The sequence below is a fragment of the Pygocentrus nattereri genome, chromosome 8 (assembly GCF_015220715.1).
Source record: "Pygocentrus nattereri isolate fPygNat1 chromosome 8, fPygNat1.pri, whole genome shotgun sequence".
NCBI lineage: Eukaryota > Metazoa > Chordata > Actinopteri > Characiformes > Serrasalmidae > Pygocentrus > Pygocentrus nattereri.
The window spans coordinates 24,660,127-24,683,412 of NC_051218.1; the positions used below are offsets into that span (position 1 = coordinate 24,660,127).

Below are 23,286 nucleotides of genomic sequence, written 5' to 3' on the forward strand. Positions count from 1 at the left end.
CTTATCTCTCCTCCAGGCTGTTTTGATGGGCCTGCTGCTGATACATCCTCTTTTGCTGTTGGTTGGTTCTCCACCCAGTGACTGAATCTGCATATGACCAGGACATGGCTATTTTCCAACTTCTTGTACCATGTCTAAAGAATCCATCATTAGGTGTCTAAATGTTCCATTAGGTGTTGGGATATCCAACAATATTTTTAAGAAGTTTTAAGAAAGATAAGGAGATCACCAAGCACACTCAAGCACATTTTCCTCATGCTTTGCCCACCTTTGTCTTCTCACATTTTTTTCGTATGTAGTTGTCAATGTGTGTGATTCCTTTAAATCTGGTAGGTCAGCTATCTGAGGGTTAGAGTCCTTGTTACATCTACCAAGTGGACATTGATAAACAAAGGATGCAGTGTTTTTAGCCTCATCTGTGGCTTTGTTCACCCTAATAATAATAGTTGAATCGTCTTTTATGTTCTGCACAATTGACTATAGATAATTTACTGGCTTACATAGCTTTTAACAAGTATGCAATAGCGTTACCTTGTGCTATGTTTATACCATTAGCCCTGACAAACCCTCGCTCACTTGTCCAAATTGAGTCAGGCAGGTGTAACTATTCTTTCTGCAGGATCGACCTTAGAACATTTGTGAATTGTGAGTTCTGGTGCTGAAAGAATAATGTCACATCCAGTACGACTTCCACTGGTTAAAACAAAAGATTAGCTTGTTAACAATGCTTGTAATGCAGCATTTGTGTACAATTCCATTTTGTGACCCATATTAATTGCTGTTGCCTTTTCATAGGCATAGGTAGTAACTGCCAAACCCCTGTAACAGGGTGGCATGGCGTGTTCAAGCTGTGCACTAAAATAGGCAATAGCCTGGGTTTGACCAGCATTTGTTTAGACTAAGACAAGACAGTTATTTTCAGCTACGATAAGCAGAAAAAGTTAAAAGCAGTCTGGACTGGCCAAAGCAGGAGCAGTTTCTGCTAAACTATTAACTGATGTAGTGCATTCCAACACTTCCAACAGTAGTAAAATACACTATACAGTATGCAGTCTCTACAATATAATTAATTATACCTTCCTTTTCTATTCAGAGAAACAGGTATGCTCAGAGAAGGCTGGGGCATCACATCACACTGGTGCCCCTCATTTGTTTGTTTTGATCAGAAACCCTAAAATGCTAATCTTCATATTTGGCAGTGTGACTTGCACAACAGCCTACAAATGGGACAGCTACTAAAATATCACAATATTCAGTAGACCAGTCTGTTTACCTCTCATGTTTAGAAAAGAAAACACCATTCTTTTCTGCAGGAGCACATGTACCAATGTTTCTTCTGAACAGTATTTCTCCTTTATCGTCCTCTTGAGGCCAGGGTCAGTTGAAAAGAGTGCTCACGGAAATATCTGAATGTGTATGTGTCTGTCTTCACATTCACTTGGTTCTACATATTGTTATATAATGATTAAAGTGTTGCTGTTCTTCATTAGGAGCTAATGATGATCAGGAACAATATAAAATGAAACAATTCATTACTAATGAACTAGGAGTTATGATAATGGGGAACAGTATTATAAAGTGAAACACATGGTAACTCACTATTTATTAACTAGGAGTCAATCATGATCAGGAACAGTATTATAAAGTGAAGCACATGGTAATTCACTATTAATGAACTAGGAGTCAATCATGATCAGGAACAGTATCATAACGTGAAACACATGGTAACTCATTATTTATTAACTAGGAGTTAATGATGAATTGGAACAGTATTACAAATTGAAGTACATTAGAAATAAAAACTCCTAAAGAAATTATGTACTGTAGTACAAAAAATATAAATAAAGAGATAAGAGTAAATAAGTAAGAGTAAATGTTGTTTATTGAGTCCTTTTTTAATTTTGAACAGTCCAAATGTGAAAACATCCCTGGGTTAGTTATCTATATCACTGAAAATAACACATCCAAACAAAATGAAATCAAAATCTGTCATCACAACTGAAGGAGAAAGTCTGAGAGCTGAGACTGATGACAGGATGTCCTGCTAGTACATAATTACACAACTCTCCGTTTCATCTGAGGCACAAAGTTTTACAAGTTTTACAGCCATCATGAAAAGACCAGTTAAACTTTATTTGAAATAAAATATAAAATAAAGGGTAATTAAATCCAATTATTATTATTATTATTATAGTAGTATAATAAATACTTTTTACTAACAAACTAGAGGTTTTGACATATAAAATAGTAAACATTTTAGAGTTCTATTGAATTAAGTAAACTTACATTTATCTGTAGAGTTGCACAGGACTCTTTATTTTGATAGCTTTGGTGTTTCTGTTGATTGCTGGTAAAAGAGAGCAGTTAATCATGTGTTCTCAGTGGATTAGTTTGATAATTCTGCTCATAATTTAATTTTGACTCTGTGTGTCACGGAGCAGCCGTGACGCTTACGCCAATCACACACCCACACTCATACACCCAGTCGTTCACGCAAGCGCATAGGCGCAGAGGCAGTTATCTGCCGGCATTTTTAAAACTCCAGCTGACTTACCGCGAGAATAGCACTGCATTTTTAGTCCCATTTGCTGTCTTGGTTTACCCGGTTTAAGCATTTCATATTTCACCCTTCGCCATAGCATCTCATTCGCATTTGTTACAGTGGGCAGGGAGGCCTACCGCCACTTCGTAGCATTTGTTTGTTTTCATTTCACCATTCGCATTTTCAACACGCGCCCAACGCTTTCTTTTCCCCGGACTAAACCGAGGGACTGGTCCATTCTACAATTATTGTGGGGGAGTCAGTGCGCTCCGGGTGGCGCAGACTATTTTAGTGGGGGTGTTTTACTGAGTTTGGGGAAAATGTATTGGATAATGTGTAGTGGGGATTTTTGTTTAGTGAAAATTATTTTGGGTGTTTATGTATTTTGTGTTTATTCTTTTCTGTTGTTATGTTTCATTTAGAATGTTGTTATTTAGTTGATTGATTTGCTTGTGCAATTGGGCTCATCTGTGGGGAGGGGCTACGGGTATATAAGCCCAGTAGAGGCTCCAGAGCAGGGGGTTCTTTTTGGTGTAGATGCTTTGGGAGAAGGTACTGTGTCTTGGCTGTTTTAAGTAGTCGTGTTCAGGGTCATTCATTTGACTTAGCCTGGCAAACTTGAAGCCTGTTGCACTGTATTTGCTTTGTTTGATAAGTTTTAGAAAAGAGAAAAAATAAATAAATAAAACGGGAAAGAAGCTTCACTACATCTCTCTGTCCACTCCACCGCTGTTCATCCTTGCAACACTGTGTATCTCCTGATGTGCAATGAGAGCATCAGACTCTTCGTAGACACTCGGGCCACTAATGTGTCTTTTGATTCAGATTCAAGGCCTTATTCAGACTGCAGCACTAATGTAAAGACACGGTTAGCTGACTTGCTAACTAATCTGAGCTAAGTAGGTTCTGTCTTCTTGTACAATGTATGTTTTACTGTGTTGTTTCAGAATTATAAGCACATGGAAGTGCTTTATTTAACCTAAAGCTGCTGCTGATGTTTTGTTATGAGTGCATGCTAGGTAGAGCTAAACTCATAGAAGGTAAACCTTTGTGCCTCAGCTATGAAACAAATATGTGTAACTAATGTACTAGCAGAATATACTATTATCAGTCTCAGCTTTCAGACTTTCTCCTTCAGTAGTAATGACAGATTTTGATTTCATTTTGTTTTGGTGTGTTATTTTTAGTGATATAGATAACTAACCCAGGGATGTTTTCACATTTGAACTCTAAAATAAAAAATGAATCAATAAACAACTAATTTACTCTTACTTTTTCCAAAATCTCTTTATTAGTACTCTTCCTGATCATTATTAACTCCTAGTTCATTAATAGCGAATTACCATGTGTTTCACTTTATAATACTGTTCCCAATCATAATGAACTCCTAGTTCATTAGTTATGAGTTACTTGCATCCTGCATCATTGTCTCTAACACTGCAGCTTGACGCAGAAGCAGAAACACTGTGGGCTGTTTGCTGTGAAGAGGAGCTGCAGTGTCCTCATAACCCCCCAAATCAAAATGAAACCTGATGAGCATCTCTGTTCATCATCTCATCAATCTAACACATCCAAACCTGTCAGACAGTCTCAGTGAGATGTTATCAAAAAACAAACAACATGTGTTCAGTTAGAAATAAAACATGACTACGGTTATTAGAAAATGAGAGAACGAATTAGTTCATCGTGATCATGAATTTAAAAAAATTTACCCACAAAGTAAAAAAAAGGTGTGCATGATTAGAAGAAACCAAAGGAATGATTTAAGAAATCATGACCATGAATTAAAGAAAACGTGTATGAACTGCAAAACGTTCACTCACATTAATTATTTTTTTTACCTCCGTCTCCGTAATTATCCTTGTCAATGTTTCAGAATATGTCAACTATTCACAGAGTACAACAAAACTATATTTGCAGTATATTTTTATTCATATTTGAATGGACTAGTTTAATAAACAGCCATTGTCATTTATGATTTTCCAAATATATACTGCATTATAAAAAATATCAACTATTTAAGTCAATAGAGAAGAATTTTGGCAAAATACTTTGTCATTCATTGGATGCTGGAATTCATGGGAAAGCTGGAAAACACTAGAAAAGGTCAAGTGTTAGTTGTGTTCTTTTGGAGCAGTGGCGTATCCAGGGGTCCCCACATTATAGGCCTTTTTACGTGTCCCTCTCCTCTGCCACTCACATAATTGATTAAAATGGTTGTTGTAAAATTATAAGCCTCAGAATTTGATATTTCACCATGTCTGTAATTAAATGAAAAACACACTGAATTAACTGGAATGAGCTATTTCAGCAGTGTGATTGATCCTTAACACAATGTATAGAGCTCTCTGAATGTGAATATATGTGGTTTATATGGCCCCTGCTGCCATTGTTTTGGAAGTTAAGGGCAACCAAAAACAGTGAATATCTGAAAAAGGGCTGTTCACTTTCTGTATGCATTGTATGCGTGACCCAGGAACCAGTAGCTGGATTGTCTTACACAGCTTTCATGGATAGGGGGAGACACAGAGAAAGTTAACAAGGGGAGTACTATAGTATTACAAGTTATGTTCAAGAAAATCAAGAATAATTTCCTGCATGGGCATGAAACTTTAAATAAGCTATAGGGGTGTTGAATAATTATTTATTAATTAATTTTGTGTAAACAATCTGCTCTGAACACTGGCTTAATAAGGTTTAATGTAAATCTTCTGTAGGAACTTGTATTAGGAACTTTTAACTTTTATATGAATATTATATTAGCATTTAACAGCATCATACCATAATAATAAGAAAGCAGCCTAACACTAAATCTGTTTTTAAAGGTCTAGTACACTTGCATATTGCTGGGAGGTTCTGCAACATCTAACAGCTAAAACAACATGAGGGGTGATATGAAAATGAGCAGGAAGCAAAAGGGGAACTAGTAAAGAAATCCTGTGAAAGGGTGGGGTTTAGTCAACTGTTGCACACATTCACACTTGCTGAATAGGAAGAACAGAGCAGTCAAACTTATGTGCCAGCACAAAGACCGTGCCTAAGATTGTGTTCACGGACCATAGCAGATCAAAGGGATCAGGTAAGCACTCTGATAAATGTATATGATGGTCCTTTTTTTGGGCAAAACAACAAGCTTCAAATGAAAAATTCAGACTACGGCTTCCTTATAAGCAGCACTTAGCTGTTGGACGAGGCAGATGAAAAAATGGCCCAACAAAAAATATTCATAGTACTATATACACTGCTACATATGCTTATTCTATTATTCATTCAAAACTGTGTGTGCAGAATACGAATGTTGAACAACTTGTGCAGCTGATAATAGTCAAGGTTAAAAAAGCATAATACTGTGACAGAGCATGACATTCTTTGATGATGATAGCCTTTTGGTTTTTTACCCATTGAGCTTTTAGTTCCCATAAGGGTCTTCTTCTGTATACAGTCACATGCATTATATAAGCCTCTTAGCTATTTAATAAAAATTCATGGCATTGTGGCTTTACAATGCAAATCACCACTGCAGTATAGAAAGCTGGCTTTAATACGGAAATTGTTGAAAGAAACAGGAAGATATGTCCATAGAACTCCGAAGTTTAGTCAAATAATTATGAATAATTTGTGTCTCAAATTAAGAAAATACATTTGCGCAATCAATAGGTACCTGTTCTAAAGTTATTGGATTATTCAGGGTTGCTTGTTGTCTGATATATCATGCTATGCAAAGAGAATAATAAAAACATTTAAAAATGTAAGCATGTAAACATGTAATGTAATTTTACCAATAGTTTTAGCAGTAATGACAAGTTAATTAGCTTTGAGGATAGTAAACATACATGTCACCTCTGGCCAGCTGGAATATTTGTTTTTCCTTTTATAGATAGCTGCAGTTGCATATCATATGACAATATTTTAACGTTTCGGTAGACAAGTACTTATGATGAGAGAAATAACTATAATTGGACTGATTCACATTTTTCATTTTAGAGAAAGACTGTTCAGTGAACTTCAGAAGTTTAGAAGTTCAGTTCTGCACTTAGAAATTATGCCATCAAATCTTGACCTGTAGTTTCCCTTTGCAATAATGCAGGAAATGTGAGTTTTTATTACTGTGTTTTATGCAATACTTAATTACCCTAGTAGAAGAACATAGTAAAAATCAGAAAAATGAAAAACAGATGTTATTTAGGCTAAAGCTTAATTAGTATAGTATAACTATACCATAATATAACTACTATAGTATAACTACTGATTATACTATAGTATAACTACTGATAAAAAAGTGATTGTTGATATAGTGAAATGGGTAACATGTGACAGATGGGGGTTTGATCTCTGCTTGTGTTAATACTTAGTAAAGTACATGGGGTATAGCACATGTCTTATGCTACAATAATAAGATCATTGGGCTAGACTCCTAGCTCTGTAGCATGATTCAATTGCAATTCATTCTGATTAGAAGCATATGCTAAGTGTATAAGTAAAATATTCCTCAAAAGACCATTAAAAAGTAAAAAACAATATTTTCTCTATCAAAGGGAAGATCATTACGCTTTACTGGTTTTGGAAAAGCGGAAACAGACCAGCTTGCAACAAGGAAGCTATCACACATTAAGCAAATGCGTCTTGTTTGCACCAGTGAATCATCAGGTTTCTCTCTACGTATTTACATAAGTCTGTTCACATATTATATTATATATTACACATATTTGGAACAATATAGCACTTTAGCAGTCAAGAAGAATGAAGTTTTAGTTTTTTCATCTTTGTCTACTAAAAGCTAACTGTAATTAAGGCACTTTATGTATATCATCACTGTCTGAAGAGAAACAATCATGTCTCAACTTTTAAACTGTTTTTTATTTTTCAACCATCATTTGAACACATCTGATGTCATTTATATTGTGTGAAATTTTGTTAATGAATAAACCAATAAAAATGCTCTAAAATTATTTGGAAAATCTTTTTATATTCACTTAAAATAAAAAATGAATAATGCTTTTGAAAAAGTTGCATGTGACTGTTAATTGCACATAGATTAAAGCTGTAAAAATATATATTTTATATTTTCTTTCATTTCTGACAAATGATGACCTCATGCAATGAAAACACTGATGGCCTTCTATGCTTTAAACATGACTAAATGAAAATGATGAATGCCTCATACTTAAGGTTGCGCTAATAGCTATTGCAGTTCTTTTTTGTCTTACTGTTTTTTTTTATTTCAGTTATATTGCCCTAGTTTGTAATTCAAGAGGACTGTCAATTTTTTTTTTCTAATGTGTGGTTGGACAGACTTTCTTGATACAAATGTTGAAACTCCTCACACAAGCCACAACAACACTTAACTAGAAGAAACTTATATCAGCATTTGCCCTCCCTCATGTGAAAGCAGCAAAGGTGTTCCTGCATTATTATGAAATTTCATTTTGGTAGATAAAGGTAAAGGCAATAATTTAATGAGTACGAAGACAAAATTACATTATGGTGGAACACTGCATTCTGCAGTACATTATCAAACTCTCATTTTGCATTCAATTTAGATTAATCTAACACCTCTCCCTTCTACACTGTAGATTGGGGTTCAATCCCCACCTGGGTAAGCACCCTACACTATACCAATAAGAGTCCTTGGGCAAGACTGCTAACACTACCCTTCGCCTACCTGTGTAAAAATGATCAAATTGTAAGTCGCTCTGGATAAAAGCATCAGCCAAATGCCATAAATGTAAATGCAATAGAAAATGCCATTTTTAGGTGAGACTGATTTCACATTCTCTTTAATTAACGAACTTGAGAAAAGTACATCAAATATGAGCAAACTAATTTGTCACTGACATGGAAATAAATGTATCTATGATAGACCAGTAGTGTCATATGACAGTAATGTGTTTAAATATGTCTTTTTTAGCTTTTGACATAGCCATTCACATGAGATGTTTTATTGTAATAATGGTAGTTGTTATCATTATTATAGTTATTGTTATTATTATTATTGTTGTTGATGATGATGTTGTTGTCGTTGTTTTTGTTATGTTTATGCAGGATTTATGGAATAGCTATCAATTAACAAAACAAAATATGTTAAATGAATGTAAAGCAAATGTTCTGGTCTACTACAACTCCCTTTACCATATTCTACTGCCATGAATCTCTAGACCATGCACTCACCCAGGTTCCTGCTAAAATGATAAGAACCATTTACAGACTGACTTCCTCTACTAAACCTCCTTTGTGTTGCTCAAATGAAACCCAACAACACAACATGCAATACTGTAATACTTTTGCATGCAAAACAGTGATTCAGCTTCATACTTGCTTTCAGTTGTGTATTAATGCAAAATGAATACTTAAAGTGATGGGCACAGTGATGTAATGTATGGTACAGTGTAGCTGTCTGACCTAAGCCTAATTCCACATCAGTAGCACACAAATATACTTATCAGTCAGGAACCGTACTGGCAGAGAATACTTGTGGGTTCCTGTTGCTTAACATTATGTTCAAGTTAAACACCATTTCAGCCATTTCTACACTTAACTTAGTCTTAGTAAAGCATTATAATCACTACAGGATCACTGAAAACTCACAGACAGTACTGAAGAGGAGCTAAGCTATACTATATTTAACAATATTTTCTCAGAGCTTGAAGCAGATCAATTCAAGTTTAGACATTTTACATTACCTTGTTTCAGCCTGTCTTTGTCCATTAGAATTAAATGGACTGTTATTGTGCCTTGAAGACAGTCATTTGTAAATGACCTCTGTTCTGACTGGCTGATTTCTTCAAATAAACTAAGACCCACCACAAAAAAAGCTGTCTGGGATTAAATATAAAATTCACACTGAAATGCAGGAATAGCACAGTGTTCAAACGTTTTCCCCTACATTTTTGACTTTCACTGAAGTTGAACTACTTTAATAGCTACTACATACTGCCTGCTCTAACATGACATAACATAACAAGAAAATGACTGTCGAATGACTGTGAAACAACTGAAAGATTTATTGCTGGAAATTGAAATAGCACAACAAAATGTCAGACACACTATATATATATTTACACACACACACACACACACACACACACACACACACACACACACACACATATATATATATATATATATATATATATATATATATATATATATATATATACATGTATATATGAAATAAGAGCAACTCTGCTGTAGCTACAACATATGAATCAGACAGTCAACAAATATGTGCTGTCAAGTCCTCACACATAACCCACACCCACTGGCAGAAAAACCCACAAATATGTGCGAAGACACTAAATTAATTTGTTATGTTAGATTTATTATTGCTGAGTAACTGAAATTACATTTTTAAGAATTTATATATATATATGTATATAATATGAAAAAACGATGTCCTATGACCTATGTTTGTGTTACTATTACAAAAAAGTAGTTAATGTATAATATTCAAGTTCACTACCATAAAAAGCATCTTACAGCGTAACATTTGAAAGCATGAAGATTCACTCTCTTTTTATATCTCAGAAAATGTAGTATTGTCAGGTAATTAATCACACAAAATAAGATATGCATGTAAAGGCCAGAAAAAAGGAAAACAGATGTGAAACAGAGACAAGGCTAACAGTAATTATCTGACTCCGGTAACTGATACTGATACAAGTAGAGTTTTCCCTTCCTTTGTATTACTGAGCTGTGTTGATGCAACTTCCTCATGCCCCATGTGTTCCACCATCTTAGACTAGTGAGTCACGGCCAACTTAACATGCTAAACAAAGCTGCTAAAAGTTACAGGTATAAACTGCAGACAGTTATTCACAGTGTTTGAGACTTGCATCAAGCCTAGAATCTTCAGTAGAACACACAAAGCATTTTTGTCTATTTTGCCTGTTTGTTTTCTTGCAATTTAGGTGCACCAAGAATAACAATGAATTTGTTAAATGTGATCTAATTAATAAACAAACTGTATACTGTGCCTGACAAACACTTGGTGCAGACAAAAAGAAAGAAAGAAAGAAAGAAAGAAAGAAAGAAAGAAAGAAAGAAAGAAAGAAAAGACTACACTGGGAAATGAATGGTTGATAGGTGTTAAAAGGGGTGGTAACAGCAGCTGAAGAAACCAGGAAATGCTCAGATGAGATGAGGTTTAAAATAGATAGTTCAGTTTCTGTGCCACAGAGCAGAAAGAGATGCCTATTGCCTATTTAGATGACGAGAGTGATGCATTTGACAAGTACTGCAAGTTTCAAATGAACTTACATTGAGGCTATATCGGAGCTTACTGTCAAAAACTAAGGAAGCTATTATAAATGATAATGGATTTTTTTGATAGTTCAATTAAAAAATCAATCTAATTAATTTCAGATTTAGAATCAATTATATTTTTGTAATGTTGAAATGAGAGTGATGCATTCACAGAGAGTGATGCATTCACAATTTATTTTTGCATGGGATTAGACCATCGGTAACAAATAACTTGAAATCAGAAAAGGTAAAAAGTTTACATAACTTTCACAATCAGAAAAAGAGGCCTGTCATTAACCAATAATATTAGCATGATTAGGAGCACATGGCAAACTACTTTTGAGAAAATCATTTGACACAGTGGTCTATAATTGGGTGCTCAAGAACACATCCATTTTGCTCATAGAGCAAGTTTAAATGGAACAGGAAAATGTTTGGAAAGGAAACAGATGTGCTGATTGAGGAAACCTTAGCAACAAAGATTGCCATTGACATTGCAATTGGAGCACATGCAAATGCCAAATTAGATATTGATACCTACCTTTTTATGTATCAGTCAAGTCATACATCACCTTTGCAATAACTGAAAAAAAGCTGCAAATAAAAGGTTATGGAGGAGCAGTGTGGATGGAAAAGCACAGTAATGATTTGTAGACTGATCTCAATAAAACTATGAGAACTACTTATGCGCACAAATATATATAATCTAAAATAATTTTCTTATTAATCTACCAAGGACAAATAATGAATAAATATAGTAAATCTTTGAACAAATAATACATTATGATTATATTTATATTCAAAACATAACACCATATTATGAAGGATATCTCATTGCACAAGACTCACTGTTTCCCAAATGGAAATGCATTTTTCTTGCTGGTTTTGCACCTTGAGTTTACAAGCAGCATTCCAGGAGGCCCAGGCTAAAGAAGTTTAACTTAAAACAGTGAAGTAGCCTACGTCATCAACATTTTGTCGTGTGCTGACTCATCAAGTTAGTGGGAAGACGGCTTTTCAGTGATGATTATTCAGCGATAACTTAGCATAGCATATTTTACTATATTCATTCATAATTTGCCGTCACATAGTTATTAAGTTAATAAGGAGTCATATTTTAAAATATGGCAAATGGGTTTGAAATAATTAGATTTATAAAGAATAGACAGCTTTGTATTTAACAACCAAACATAATGTTTACAGCTGCTTTGCTTGACTCATAAATGTTAATGACATTTTTTTGTTTTCAAGGTAACACCATATCTGAATGAAAAATGTCAGAGAATATTCTGGAGGACATTTTTATAAAGCGCTCCCAGCAAAAGAAGAAAACTTCACCCTTAAACTTCAAAGAGAGGTTGTTTGTATTAACACAGGATAAAATTGCATACTACGACTATGACTTTGAAAAAGGAGTAAGTAAAGCTGATTCATTTCACCACCCACTTTAATAATTTAAAATGAGGTGTGGATTTCTCTGTAATAAAATCTTTATTTCCCTTTATATCCCTGACGGAGAAGCGGCTTAGAAAATGGATGGATGGATGGATGGATGGATGGATGGATGAAATCTTTATCGCATTGCATTTGATGTAAATTGATCATTTCATTTATTTATTCAGACTTTTAAAACTGATAACTTCAATAAACCTTCCTGATTGCAGAAAAAGAAAGGGTTAAAGGGGTCTGTGGACATTGACAAGATTAAATGCGTTGAGATTGTGATTCCAGAGGACAATGCCCCTCCAGAACGACTGTTTCCACTTCAGGTGAGGTTTGCCAAAGTAGGTGTCAAGAAAATGACATTGTAATATATATACCTTATCTAATACTCTAGATCAGGTGAAAGTTTCTCCTTTATTCCTTTAAAACATACATGATGGACAACTGCACTGAAACTATCCCTAACAAAATGGTTCTTACTATTTTTAATGCTGACAGGTTTAGTACAACTCCTTACGTTTTGATCAACCTAATGGGCTCACGTGTCAAACAATTCATTATATATGACCTGAGGCAAGCAAGTACTATGAAGTTAACTAGACAGACAGAGAGTGAAAAAGCAGAAGTGAAACTCTTTTTTTGGTCTCTTTTTAAAGACCAAACTTAGAGGAAGTACAGCAGATAACAGGTGCTGTAACTAATACATAAGGCATACTGTATGTAGTTTATGTACTATAGTGAAGTCAGCATTTAAATATATGGCTGGCACTAATTATATGCATGTTATTTTCTGTTGACTGTTCTTCTTCACATGTGAAATATGAATGTGAAATAATGCAGAGATACATTTATGAAAGGGATCACATGCAAAGATTATGGATTTATATCTAAATCAAACAAATTTTAATCATTAAGAAGAAGTTCTACCTAGATATTACAGTTCATTGTCCCATTTTTTAACCATTGTTCAAGGTTCAATATCCTTACTGAATTGAGGAACTGTGAAGTATTGCAGGGTACTTGCATTCATACGCTGGTTCTTGGAAGAACAACATTTAACATCTACCTTGATAAGAGACTTTGAATTTGTCCTTTGAGATTTAATTCTAGGAATGAGGTTTTCATTTTTCCAGGCCATATTGACTTAACTGCAAGAGTAAGAGTTTGTTTGAAGAAACTCTTCAAATCAGCTGCGATTTAAATCACTATATATTGTGTCATCCATGTTGTTGAAGTGTTCGAAATCTGTCAGCTGTTTCATTGTCAATCTCCACTAAGTATATTATATAGCAAAAACAGCAAACTCAATCCCTCTAATGTCTGAACAGGAAGAAATAGTAGCTAACACTATGACGTGTGATGCTTACATTTATTAATCTGCAGCAACATTTCTTTGTGTTCAGAAAGGATGGCCGATACCACTGATTTTCTTTTTAATATCCTGATAGCAATACTCTTTAAAAGTCTGTTTATTGTATATTTGCTCTTTCACCTCTAATCACTTCTGCTCTGCAAGTGGTTGAAGGAGAGAGAAAAGTAGTTCCTAGTAGTAACTTGGGTTTATATAGTAATTCCAGGTGGTTGCTCGGGTGCTGCTAGGAGACTAACTTGCTATTTTAGGTTAATTACTATGGTTGTTGATAAGGGTTGAAATGATATTCCAGCTGGTTGTTAGGGTGCTCCTTGATTGTTGTTTGACAGTTGCTAGATAATTGCCAGTCTATTCCTAGGTGATTACTAACGGTTGACAAAGTATCTAAGCTTGTTGCTGGGGGGTTACTAGATAATTACTAAGGTATTCAAGGTTGTTTCTGGGATGTTTCCAGGTGATAGCTACAGTGTTGCTAAGTTGTTCCTATTATAGCAAAGGATTTTTCTAAGTGATTCATATTGCAGCATTTTCTGCTACTAAGAAAAAGGGAACACATCTATTTACAAGTTTTATGCCTTATTGGAATTGTAATGATCACAGCTATACAAACACGCCTGACTTCAAGCTAACAGCTAACTCCACCACTGCTAGGGCCTAGGCCGTCCCCGGAAGGAGGAAAAAGGCCGCAGCATGTCTGATATACTCATTGCTCTCCCTCCCCAGTACTTTCTCTTGTTGAAGCAAAGACCCCCAAAAATGGTGGCTCCCAGTATTGCTAGCGCTACCCAATACAAGAAGAGTCCCCAGGAGAACAAACCCTAAACACACTCCACGAACACATGATAATGTGTTATTCCAGGTTGTTAGGGTTTTGTTAGGTGGTTGCTAAGGTATTTCTGGTGGTTGCTTGGGGTTTGCTAGAGAGTTGCTAAGGTAGTTTCAGGCAGCTACTGGGGTATTGTTAGATGAGTACTATGGCATTCCATGTGGTTGCTAGGAAATTGCTACGGCATATCTGGTGGTTGCTAGGATGTTGCTATTTGTAGCTAAGGTACTGGAGGTCATTTCTCTTGTTGTTAGGTGATTACTATATTTTTTCTCATAGCTGCTATGGTGATGCTAAGCGGTGAGTGTCTGGGGTGGCTGCTATGGTTATTTGCAAGGGTATCCCAAGTGGTTACTAGTAAGTATGTGAATATTTATGTAATGTCTATTAGTGTAATTGTGAGAGGTGTTCAATTTCACATTAGTTGTGGCAGTTAGATATGAATTTTCTGAACATTCTGTCATTCATTTCCTAAGGGGTAAAATATTTAAACTAAGGCTGTTTAATCAGTTCAAAAGCATAAGATAAAATGGGATAGAGCATTAAGAAGGAACTAGAGTTGAGACTAAAGACTAAAATTGTATGTCCTGGGCAGACTGCAGACTACATAATGAAGCTTTCTGAAGCAATTCTAATACAACATCTTTAATGATATAGCACTTTCACTTTAGGTACCAAATCCCAAAAGCACTTTACACAGGTATACATGTAAACAATTAGTCATTTTTTGTCAGCCATGTTTAAAAACAGGTCATTCCTCAAAGCTTTACAGTGCTCATTTGTCAATGTAACATCCTTTAATGAGGCGTCAAAGGAATCAAGGATTTTGTAAGTAGACACATAGTGCCATATCCATAGTGTGAATCATGCACAACATATTAACTGCATTTTTTCTTTGCAAAACACTATGCTACTATATTTCATAATTGTGCTGTGTTTGTTTGCAAATCCAAGGCCATTTACAAAACACGTTCTGTTTATATTCTTTTGTCTTCACATTCATAATGCTCAAGGTTGCAGTAGTTTTACTGCCAGAATAACTGCATATAGTACAATTTCATCAACTGAAAATAGTGTTGAGAAACTCCTCTGCAGAGTCCCACAGGCCTTAAAGACAATTCAGGGGTATAGGCAGCTAAGCTGTCAAAAAAATCCTCATAACACCCAAACTGAAAAACAGGAAACACTATACAGTCACTGTGAACTGCTTGAGCTGTTATTCTTTCTTCTTATTAGGGTCCAAGTACGCAAGTGCGTAGGACACTGTTGTTTTTGTTAGAGTGTTTCTTATTCTTATTCTTTTTCTCTGATTAAACGAATCGCCCAGACCAAACCGTAAGTCCTATAGACACACTTGGTCAGTAGGTAGTAGTCTTTCCCGCTACTCAGGCACGCGACATGAGCCCAGTCGGCCTACAGGTGGCGCTATTGCGCAATACAATGCGTTTGACCCTTTAACATCTCCCCCAGATTTTTGACAAGGCAAGACAATTTTTTTTCCTGATTTTAGCTATTTAGCATAATATGCAAAATCTACTTTTGTGAACTAGTCCTACAATTTTCACCTTATCCTCATGTTTTTGGTATCAAAAACTTCAGCATATCCTCAATAATTATCCAGCACATTTTTAATTTTATAAACAATATGGCTGCCATATGCAAATTAATCCTTCTGGAAAAATCAAAATAATTCTCATTTAATTGAAAAAACTACAACTCAAGAATCTTTTGCCCAAAATCAAGTTGAAATTTTGCCAATTTTAAGAAGTACCATCTACTAGTAAGACGTTAAGTGGATGTTTAAGGACAATTCGATATATTGAAATTTATGGCCATCAGCCAATAAGCATTCAGCAGCCATTTGACAGGCTTACCATTGGCCAATCCTCATGATACTTGAAAGCTGTCTCTATCTCACCATCTTCTAACAACCTGTGAAGTTTCAAAACATTTGGTTATTACAGAAAATCAAGTATATCTTGTACAGATTTTCATTTTTGGTCAAATAACTTAGATGCCCTCATGCAGTGTAGTGTTCCAAACCATGCTGTCATTTAACCAATCAACCAAGTGTATTTAAAAAGTGCATAGTTTTTTTCCAGTCACTAATTGTTTGAAATTAGCACTTTTCGAACTAGTCAGTGGAATTTTAAGCTAACTTCTCAAAACTGGTTTAGAAATACTCTGTAGCCTCTCTAGATAAATAATTATCCAGTACATTTTAGATTTTTTGCTCACTGTGGTCTTCCTCCACCACTTAATCATTGCGGAAATGGCATTGCTATCTTAAATTGCTATAGCTCATCAGTCTTTGGTCCGATCATCTCAAAATTGTAAATATGTCTATCAATTGAGACTCTGATGCAGCTTGCAAAATTTAATCCTGATTGGCTCATAGGGGCACTTTAGCATTCAAAAACACTTAAAATCTTTAAAAATGTTATTACAAGACTGGAAAGGCTACATAAACATAAGAGGTGTACTTTGATTCAGTTTACTGATCTGAATAACATTGTAATTACATGTTATGTCATAAATTGGGCTCCCTCTCTGGTATTTTGGATTTTTCATTTAAAGACTACAGCTTATTATACCAAGGTTAAAAGGTCAATCCGAATAAAACTCGATTAACATCTTTGATTGAGGTCCCTGATCAAATTTCATAACATGTGGAGACCTTTGCACCAATTCTGACACAATTTCACTTTTTTGCAAAAAGTGCCCCTATGAGTGCATTGGGTCTCATTATGTCCTGATTATCACAAGACTTTAACATAAAGAAACAAAATACTTTGGAAATGCAACAAAGACAAAAAGTTTACCATCACTCATGTATTCCTTCAAACCTTTGTAGATCAGTAAATTAAAGTGTTACTTATGTTTCTTAAAGTTTTTCTTAAAATATACACTGACCTCAACTGCTTAAATTATCTCTAGTTTTCATTTTTCACTATCAAAGTTTTACTACACACTTTTATAACCTAAGAATAACTCAGTCATTTGCTATGTAGTTCATATAGCTGCTGAATAATAAGCCTGGAATTTTGATGGGTTAAGAAATTCCAGTTAGTAACTGAAGGATGCCTCTTCACTTTTATTCTGTAATTTATGCAAGGTAAATCCAGAAGACCAATATTGGCAGATATAAGATTACATGTTGTATCAAACAGGTAGACATTCAGGGTCCACAAGTGCTAGGTCATTTAGAGCTTTAAAAGCAAGTAACTATAAAATCTATTCTAAATAAATACAGGTAGCCAGTACAGTTATTTAAAAACAGAGGACATGTGCATTCTCTTTGCACATATTTCTTGTTGTTTTAATTTATAGTATATACAGTTGTTGTTTTTTTGGCAAACTTTTTTTTTTGTCTGAAGAATTATGAGAAGAAAATAGAATAGTATGTGCATAGAAACCAATAATGTGTAATCTTGTTCCTTTATCTGTTATCTACAATGGTGTTACAATCAGCAGCAATGTGTATGAAACAAACATGCACAATTATCAAATCACAGAAGACTTTTCTTTCTTTACCACAGATAGTCTATGATGAGGGACCACTCTACATGTTTGCCAAAACAGACGATGTGCGAAAGCAGTGGATACACAAACTAAAGCATGGTCAGTATTTTCTTCACTCAAAAATGTGGGGCACAAGGTCTTAAAATCTACATCTGATTTGATTCATTGTCTTCCCACGCATCTGTTAAAGTGGTGCGGTTCAACAAGGACCTAATGCAGAAATACCATCCTTGCTTTTGGGAGGATGGCATGTGGAAATGTTGTCAGCAGGAAGTTAAGCAGGCTGTGGGCTGCAGAGTGCTGGAGACAAGAAATGGAGGTCTGTAAAAGCCATAGAAAAAGTGGCCTGTCTGAACACAGTTCAAAAGTTAAATGTTTCTAGAGATTTCTCAATATAAATAAATTATATAAAACTGTACAAAAAGTAAAAAAAACATATATTTTACTGCTACATATGTAAATTCAGTTTTTACTTCTTATTTCTACCAATATAAACATAATCTCCCTTTCCCTTAAAGGGTTCTCCAAAGGATCTCGACGTAAATCTAGAAAACCTCTCCCACCTACACCAGAAGAGGTCAGCCTGTTACCATTTAGGGCCGTTTCACTTAGTAGCCAATCAGACCTCCTGACTTGATATAATTTTTAATTGTTTCCTTAGGAAAAGCCCATTAGACCTCTGCCCCCACAGCCACCAAAGCAGCCTGGCTTCTCAGTGGGCATGACAGTCATTGCTGAGTATGACTACAGTCCAATGGCCCCCCAAGACCTGGAGTTGAGGAAGGATGAAGAGTATACAATCTTGCAAATATGTGATGCCAATTGGTTTAGAGCTAAAGATCAATATGGGTAAGTTGAAGATAGAGAAAGATTTTTTATTATTAAAAATCAGAACATTAACACTATCAGACTTTTTATACTGATATACTGAGCATGTGTTAACAACCCAAAACCATAACCATATCCAAAGTAGCCACATGTGATTGATGTCAATTTCTACAAATCTATAGACAGAACATTTGAAGATCATCAATTTATATAAAAACAACAAAAATACATCAGTTAAACTTATATTCCTGATATTTGCAAAAAAAACACTGACTTGGTGAGATTGTTAGCAAAAAATGGCTGCACTGTGGTTTTACACAAATACTGTGTCCTCTCAGATAATGCAAATGTATGACAATAATTTATGCTGATATTTTATACTGGGTTTTGCAGCAATGAAGGATACATTCCAAGTAACTATGTTGTTGAGGCCTTGAATGGATTGGAGAAATTTGAGTGAGTACAACTGACAACTACTTTAAGTAAAGCTATAAATGCAAACATTACCACCCTAATATATACAGAAACGATGTGTTGTGAACTCACATTGACCAAGTTAGTGATGGTGGAGTGCCCTCCAGAATTAGTGGCACGCTTGGTAAAGAGCAAACATTCTATAAAAAAATGTTTTTTGTTGGTTACCTGCTTAATCTAACACTAAGAAGTCCAACCACTCAGTGTGATGAAAATATCCCAAGTACTGCACCTTCCCCAGATTAGAACACAAACTCTTGTCTAATAATGTTAGAAGACACAAGTGCACATATAACGGTCTCTGATATAATTACTATTCTTCTATACAAAATCTCTCCAGATCCTTAAGAGGCATTGGCACTCATTAGTGGACTCTTCTCTTTAGCTCGCCTATATTTTCAAATGGGTTTAGTCCAAGTGATTGGGATGAACACTGCAAAAGCTTGATTCTGTGATAAGTGAGCTATTTTGTCCTGCTGTAAGATCTAACTATGACACTGTATTAGCCATCTGAAAATTAATGGAATCTATTATGCAGTTAATGAAGTTTACAGGACCTTTGGAAGATTTTAGGGGTGCTGAGCACCCAATGAGACCAGTCTCTTCAATTAATGATATTTTCTATCATTCTATAACATTAATTAGCTGATATGCATACAGGCAGTACTACTATAGTCCCAGCACCCCAAAAAATAAGAGCAAAAAGCCTTTTTTTAATTTGTTTTATATAGTTAGTCAGTTAGTATTCTCTAACATTCTCTAGATATGCTTTTCTGAAAATAATGGACATTTGGTTTATTTACCTAATTTTTATATGTATCTTGGGTGAATAATTTAAATATTGTGTCCAACAGGTTTTTTTTACCATAGTTTTCCATTGGCTTTTTTTGCTCACTTTGACCAAGGATTCTAATGATTCTGAATGGTGCTCTAGATATTTGATGAATGTTGTCCAGTACCTGAACTGAACAGATACATACTTATTTTCTCTCAATGTAGATGGTATTGCAAGAACATGAATCGTAGTCAAGCAGAAAATCTACTTAAAACAGAGGTGCGTATAAGGTCTGTCATAAAAAGTGACACTTTGTAAAACTTTCCACATTTCAAAACTCATACTTATCTAATTGTTGTATACAAACCATTTAAAATTCTTTTAAATTTAGAATAAAGATGGAGGCTTTCTGGTGCGAGACTCTGGAAGATACACTGGAAAATACACTGTATCTGTTTTCACAAAGGGTGGTGGGTGAGTTTGATATACACAATACATTACATTAATACAAGAGAGGAAGAAACAAAAAGAAAAGAAAAGAACACAGCAGGGTCACCAGTGACCTGTGCTAGTGGTATTACAAGAAGATTACTGCATCTTTTTGCAGTCTGCACGATGTTGGAAAGTAAACAAGCTTAAATACAAGAACATGACCTGAGAAGAAATTTCTGGTCTCTCTTCAGGGAAAATGTTGGCAGCTGTCGACACTACAACATATTAACCACCCAACAAGGCCTGTTCTATTTGGCAGAGAAGCACTATTTTAGCAATATTCCAGAACTCATCAATTACCATCAGCACAATGCTGCAGGTAAAACATTCATTTCTGCTATTTACAAAGGCAAATGTTTTAATTATTATTTTAAAATTACAATTACTTTTTATGGCCTCAGGACTGGTGAGCAGACTAAAATATGTTGTGTCTAATCGAACTCAGAATGCTCCATCCACTGCTGGTTTGGGTTATGGTGAGTTTGTATTTTTACACCTCACATAAGCATCAAGGGCTTTATTTAATGTTCACAGATCAAGTGCTATAAATAGTACATCAACAGACAACAAATTGATTATAACTAAACATATTTCAAATTTAAATTTTATTTAATTTATACTTTTACCTACTTTAGGTGTCTGGGAGATTGATCCTCGCCAGCTCACCTTTATCAGAGAGCTGGGTAATGGACAGTTTGGGGTCGTCAAGTATGGAAAGTGGCAAGGTCGGCATGATGTAGCCATCAAAATGATCAAAGAGGGTTCTATGTCAGAAGATGATTTCATTGAAGAGGCTAAAGTTATGATGTGAGTCTTAATGTAGTGAATTGTCACTCAGAATTAGAACTGTATTAGTATATTGTATAGCACAATGCCATGATATGTTTCTGAAGAATTCCTTTGCTCTAATTAGGAAACTTCGACATGAAAACCTAGTTCAACTTTATGGTGTTTGCACAAAACAAAGACCTATTTACATAGTCACAGAGTTTCTACCCAATGGATGTCTACTGACCTATCTACGGGAGGACCTGCAACACCCCTCTGCTGTTCAGCTTCTTGAGATGTGTAAAGATGTCAGTGAAGGAATGGCCTACCTGGAATCCCAGCAATACATCCACAGAGACCTTGTGCGTTCAACTACACATAAGACAGCAGTTTAAGATATGGCAGATAGCTGTGAATTTGTATGATGGGAACTTTGTTGTTTTATAGGCTGCCAGGAATTGCTTAGTAGATTCAAACGGGACTGTTAAAGTGACAGATTTTGGCTTGTCGAGGTGAGAAGGGTTACTTCTAAGCTTTTCATTAAAAATGCCACCTTAAACCTTAACCATTGCTTGCACTTGGTTATTAACTTTTATCTATGGCCCAGAAAATAGAGTGCATTTTCTCGTATTACAGGTATGTCCTTGATGACGAGTATATGAGCTCTGCTGGCTCAAAGTTTCCTGTACGCTGGTCACCTCCTGAAGTACTGCTTTACTGCAAGTTCAGCAGCAAGTCAGATATCTGGGCATTTGGTTAGTATCTGTGAAACCTAAAGCATACTTTTTCCAAGTTTCAAAATTTCAGAATTATATCAACAATTGTGTGTAACAAGTTTATAATGAGACTTTTCACAGGTGTTTTGATGTGGGAAATCTACACACTCGGCAGAATGCCATATGAACGTATGAATAACACAGAGATAGTGGATAAGGTTGCTGCTGGGTATAGACTGTATCGTCCTCAGATGGCCAATGACAGAATCTACTCTGTAATGACCACCTGTTGGCATGAGGTACAAATTATGCTGCTGTCCTGACATGATGGATATATTCTTTTGTTAAATTTTCTTGACCTCTAACAATGAAGCATGTAGGTAGTAACAAAAGGCTCTATTTTCCCTCTAATCACAGAAAGCAGATGAACGACCAACTTTCCAGGATCTTGTGATTATTATTCAAGATGTGCTGGACAATCTCTATGAGACAAGTTAAAACACTGCCCATCAGTTGCCCAGAGCTGGCTGTACCACTTTAAGGCCATTTAAATTATTTGAATGCCTTTTCTACTTTTACCATTACTTGCTACTTTTTTTCCTCTTGAAGTGTAAAGCTATAATTAAAACTTCCAAAGTGAAATGTCACACAAGATCATTACTTATGAATTTAACTTGTGTAATTTGTGTAACTTGCTATAAATGTCTTTACAAAGTACCATATATGAAGTCATGTATATGATGTATTTGAATAAATTGACAAAGGTTTTAATCAATCAATTTCATAAGGATTCCTTGCATAAGGGCCTGTGTGTATCTCTGGGTTGGGGTGGGCGTTAAAAATGTTGAATTAAATGTCTCTAAATATACAACGATGCAAGATTTTCCATATATATATATATATATATATATATATAAAGGGAACACTTAAAACAACACAATATAACTCCAAGTAAATCAGTAAATTCTGTGAAATCAAACTGTCCACTTAGGAAGCAACACTGATTGACAATTAATTTCATATGCTTTTGTGCAAATGGAATAGACAACAGGTAGAAATTATTGGCAATTAGCAAGACACACTCAATAAAGGAGTGGTTCTGCAGGTGGGGAACACAGACCACTTCTCAGTACCTATGCTTTCTGGCTGATGTTTTGGTCACTTTTGAATGTTGGTGGTGCTTTCACACTCGTGGTAGCATGAGACGGACTCTACAACCAACACAAGTGGCTCAGGTAGTGCAGAACATCCAGGATGGCACATCAATGCGAGCTGTGGCAAGAAGGC

General features: G+C 35.3%; 2 protein-coding genes across 2 annotated transcripts in view; both read left to right on the forward strand.

The window, feature by feature from the left end:
* The window catches only part of glra4a (glycine receptor, alpha 4a), a 62,894-nt gene extending 62,796 nt beyond the window's left edge, over positions 1 to 98 (forward strand). The window contains exon 18 of the mRNA XM_017698293.2: positions 17 to 98. Coding sequence (XP_017553782.2) covers positions 17 to 81 — 65 coding nt within the window. The 3' untranslated portion in view covers positions 82 to 98. The remainder of the gene's footprint in view (positions 1 to 16) is intronic.
* A 5,405-nt stretch (positions 99 to 5,503) lies between these two features.
* On the forward strand, positions 5,504 to 22,774 carry btk (Bruton agammaglobulinemia tyrosine kinase). Its single transcript, XM_017698463.2, has 18 exons — positions 5,504 to 5,621; positions 12,035 to 12,198; positions 12,448 to 12,552; positions 17,964 to 18,045; positions 18,137 to 18,265; positions 18,465 to 18,523; positions 18,608 to 18,795; positions 19,168 to 19,230; positions 20,248 to 20,302; positions 20,415 to 20,497; positions 20,707 to 20,834; positions 20,917 to 20,991; positions 21,151 to 21,322; positions 21,429 to 21,645; positions 21,731 to 21,795; positions 21,920 to 22,038; positions 22,141 to 22,298; positions 22,417 to 22,774. Exons 2-18 carry the CDS (start codon positions 12,058 to 12,060, stop codon positions 22,495 to 22,497), a joined length of 1,920 nt encoding a protein of 639 aa, XP_017553952.1. The 5' UTR covers positions 5,504 to 5,621; positions 12,035 to 12,057; the 3' UTR covers positions 22,498 to 22,774.
* The last annotated feature ends 512 nt before the right edge of the window (positions 22,775 to 23,286 follow it).

What these genes read in the sequence shown, in the direction of transcription:
- btk (XM_017698463.2), top strand. Translation starts at nt 12,058, where the DNA reads ATGTCAGAGAATATTCTGGAGGACATTTTTATAAAGCGCTCCCAGCAA. An exon ending in AATGGATTGGAGAAATTTGA is followed by an intron (nt 19,231 to 20,247) that starts GTGAGTACAACT and finishes CTCTCAATGTAG; the next exon opens with ATGGTATTGCAAGAACATGA. An exon ending in GAAGAGGCTAAAGTTATGAT is followed by an intron (nt 21,323 to 21,428) that starts GTGAGTCTTAAT and finishes TGCTCTAATTAG; the next exon opens with GAAACTTCGACATGAAAACC.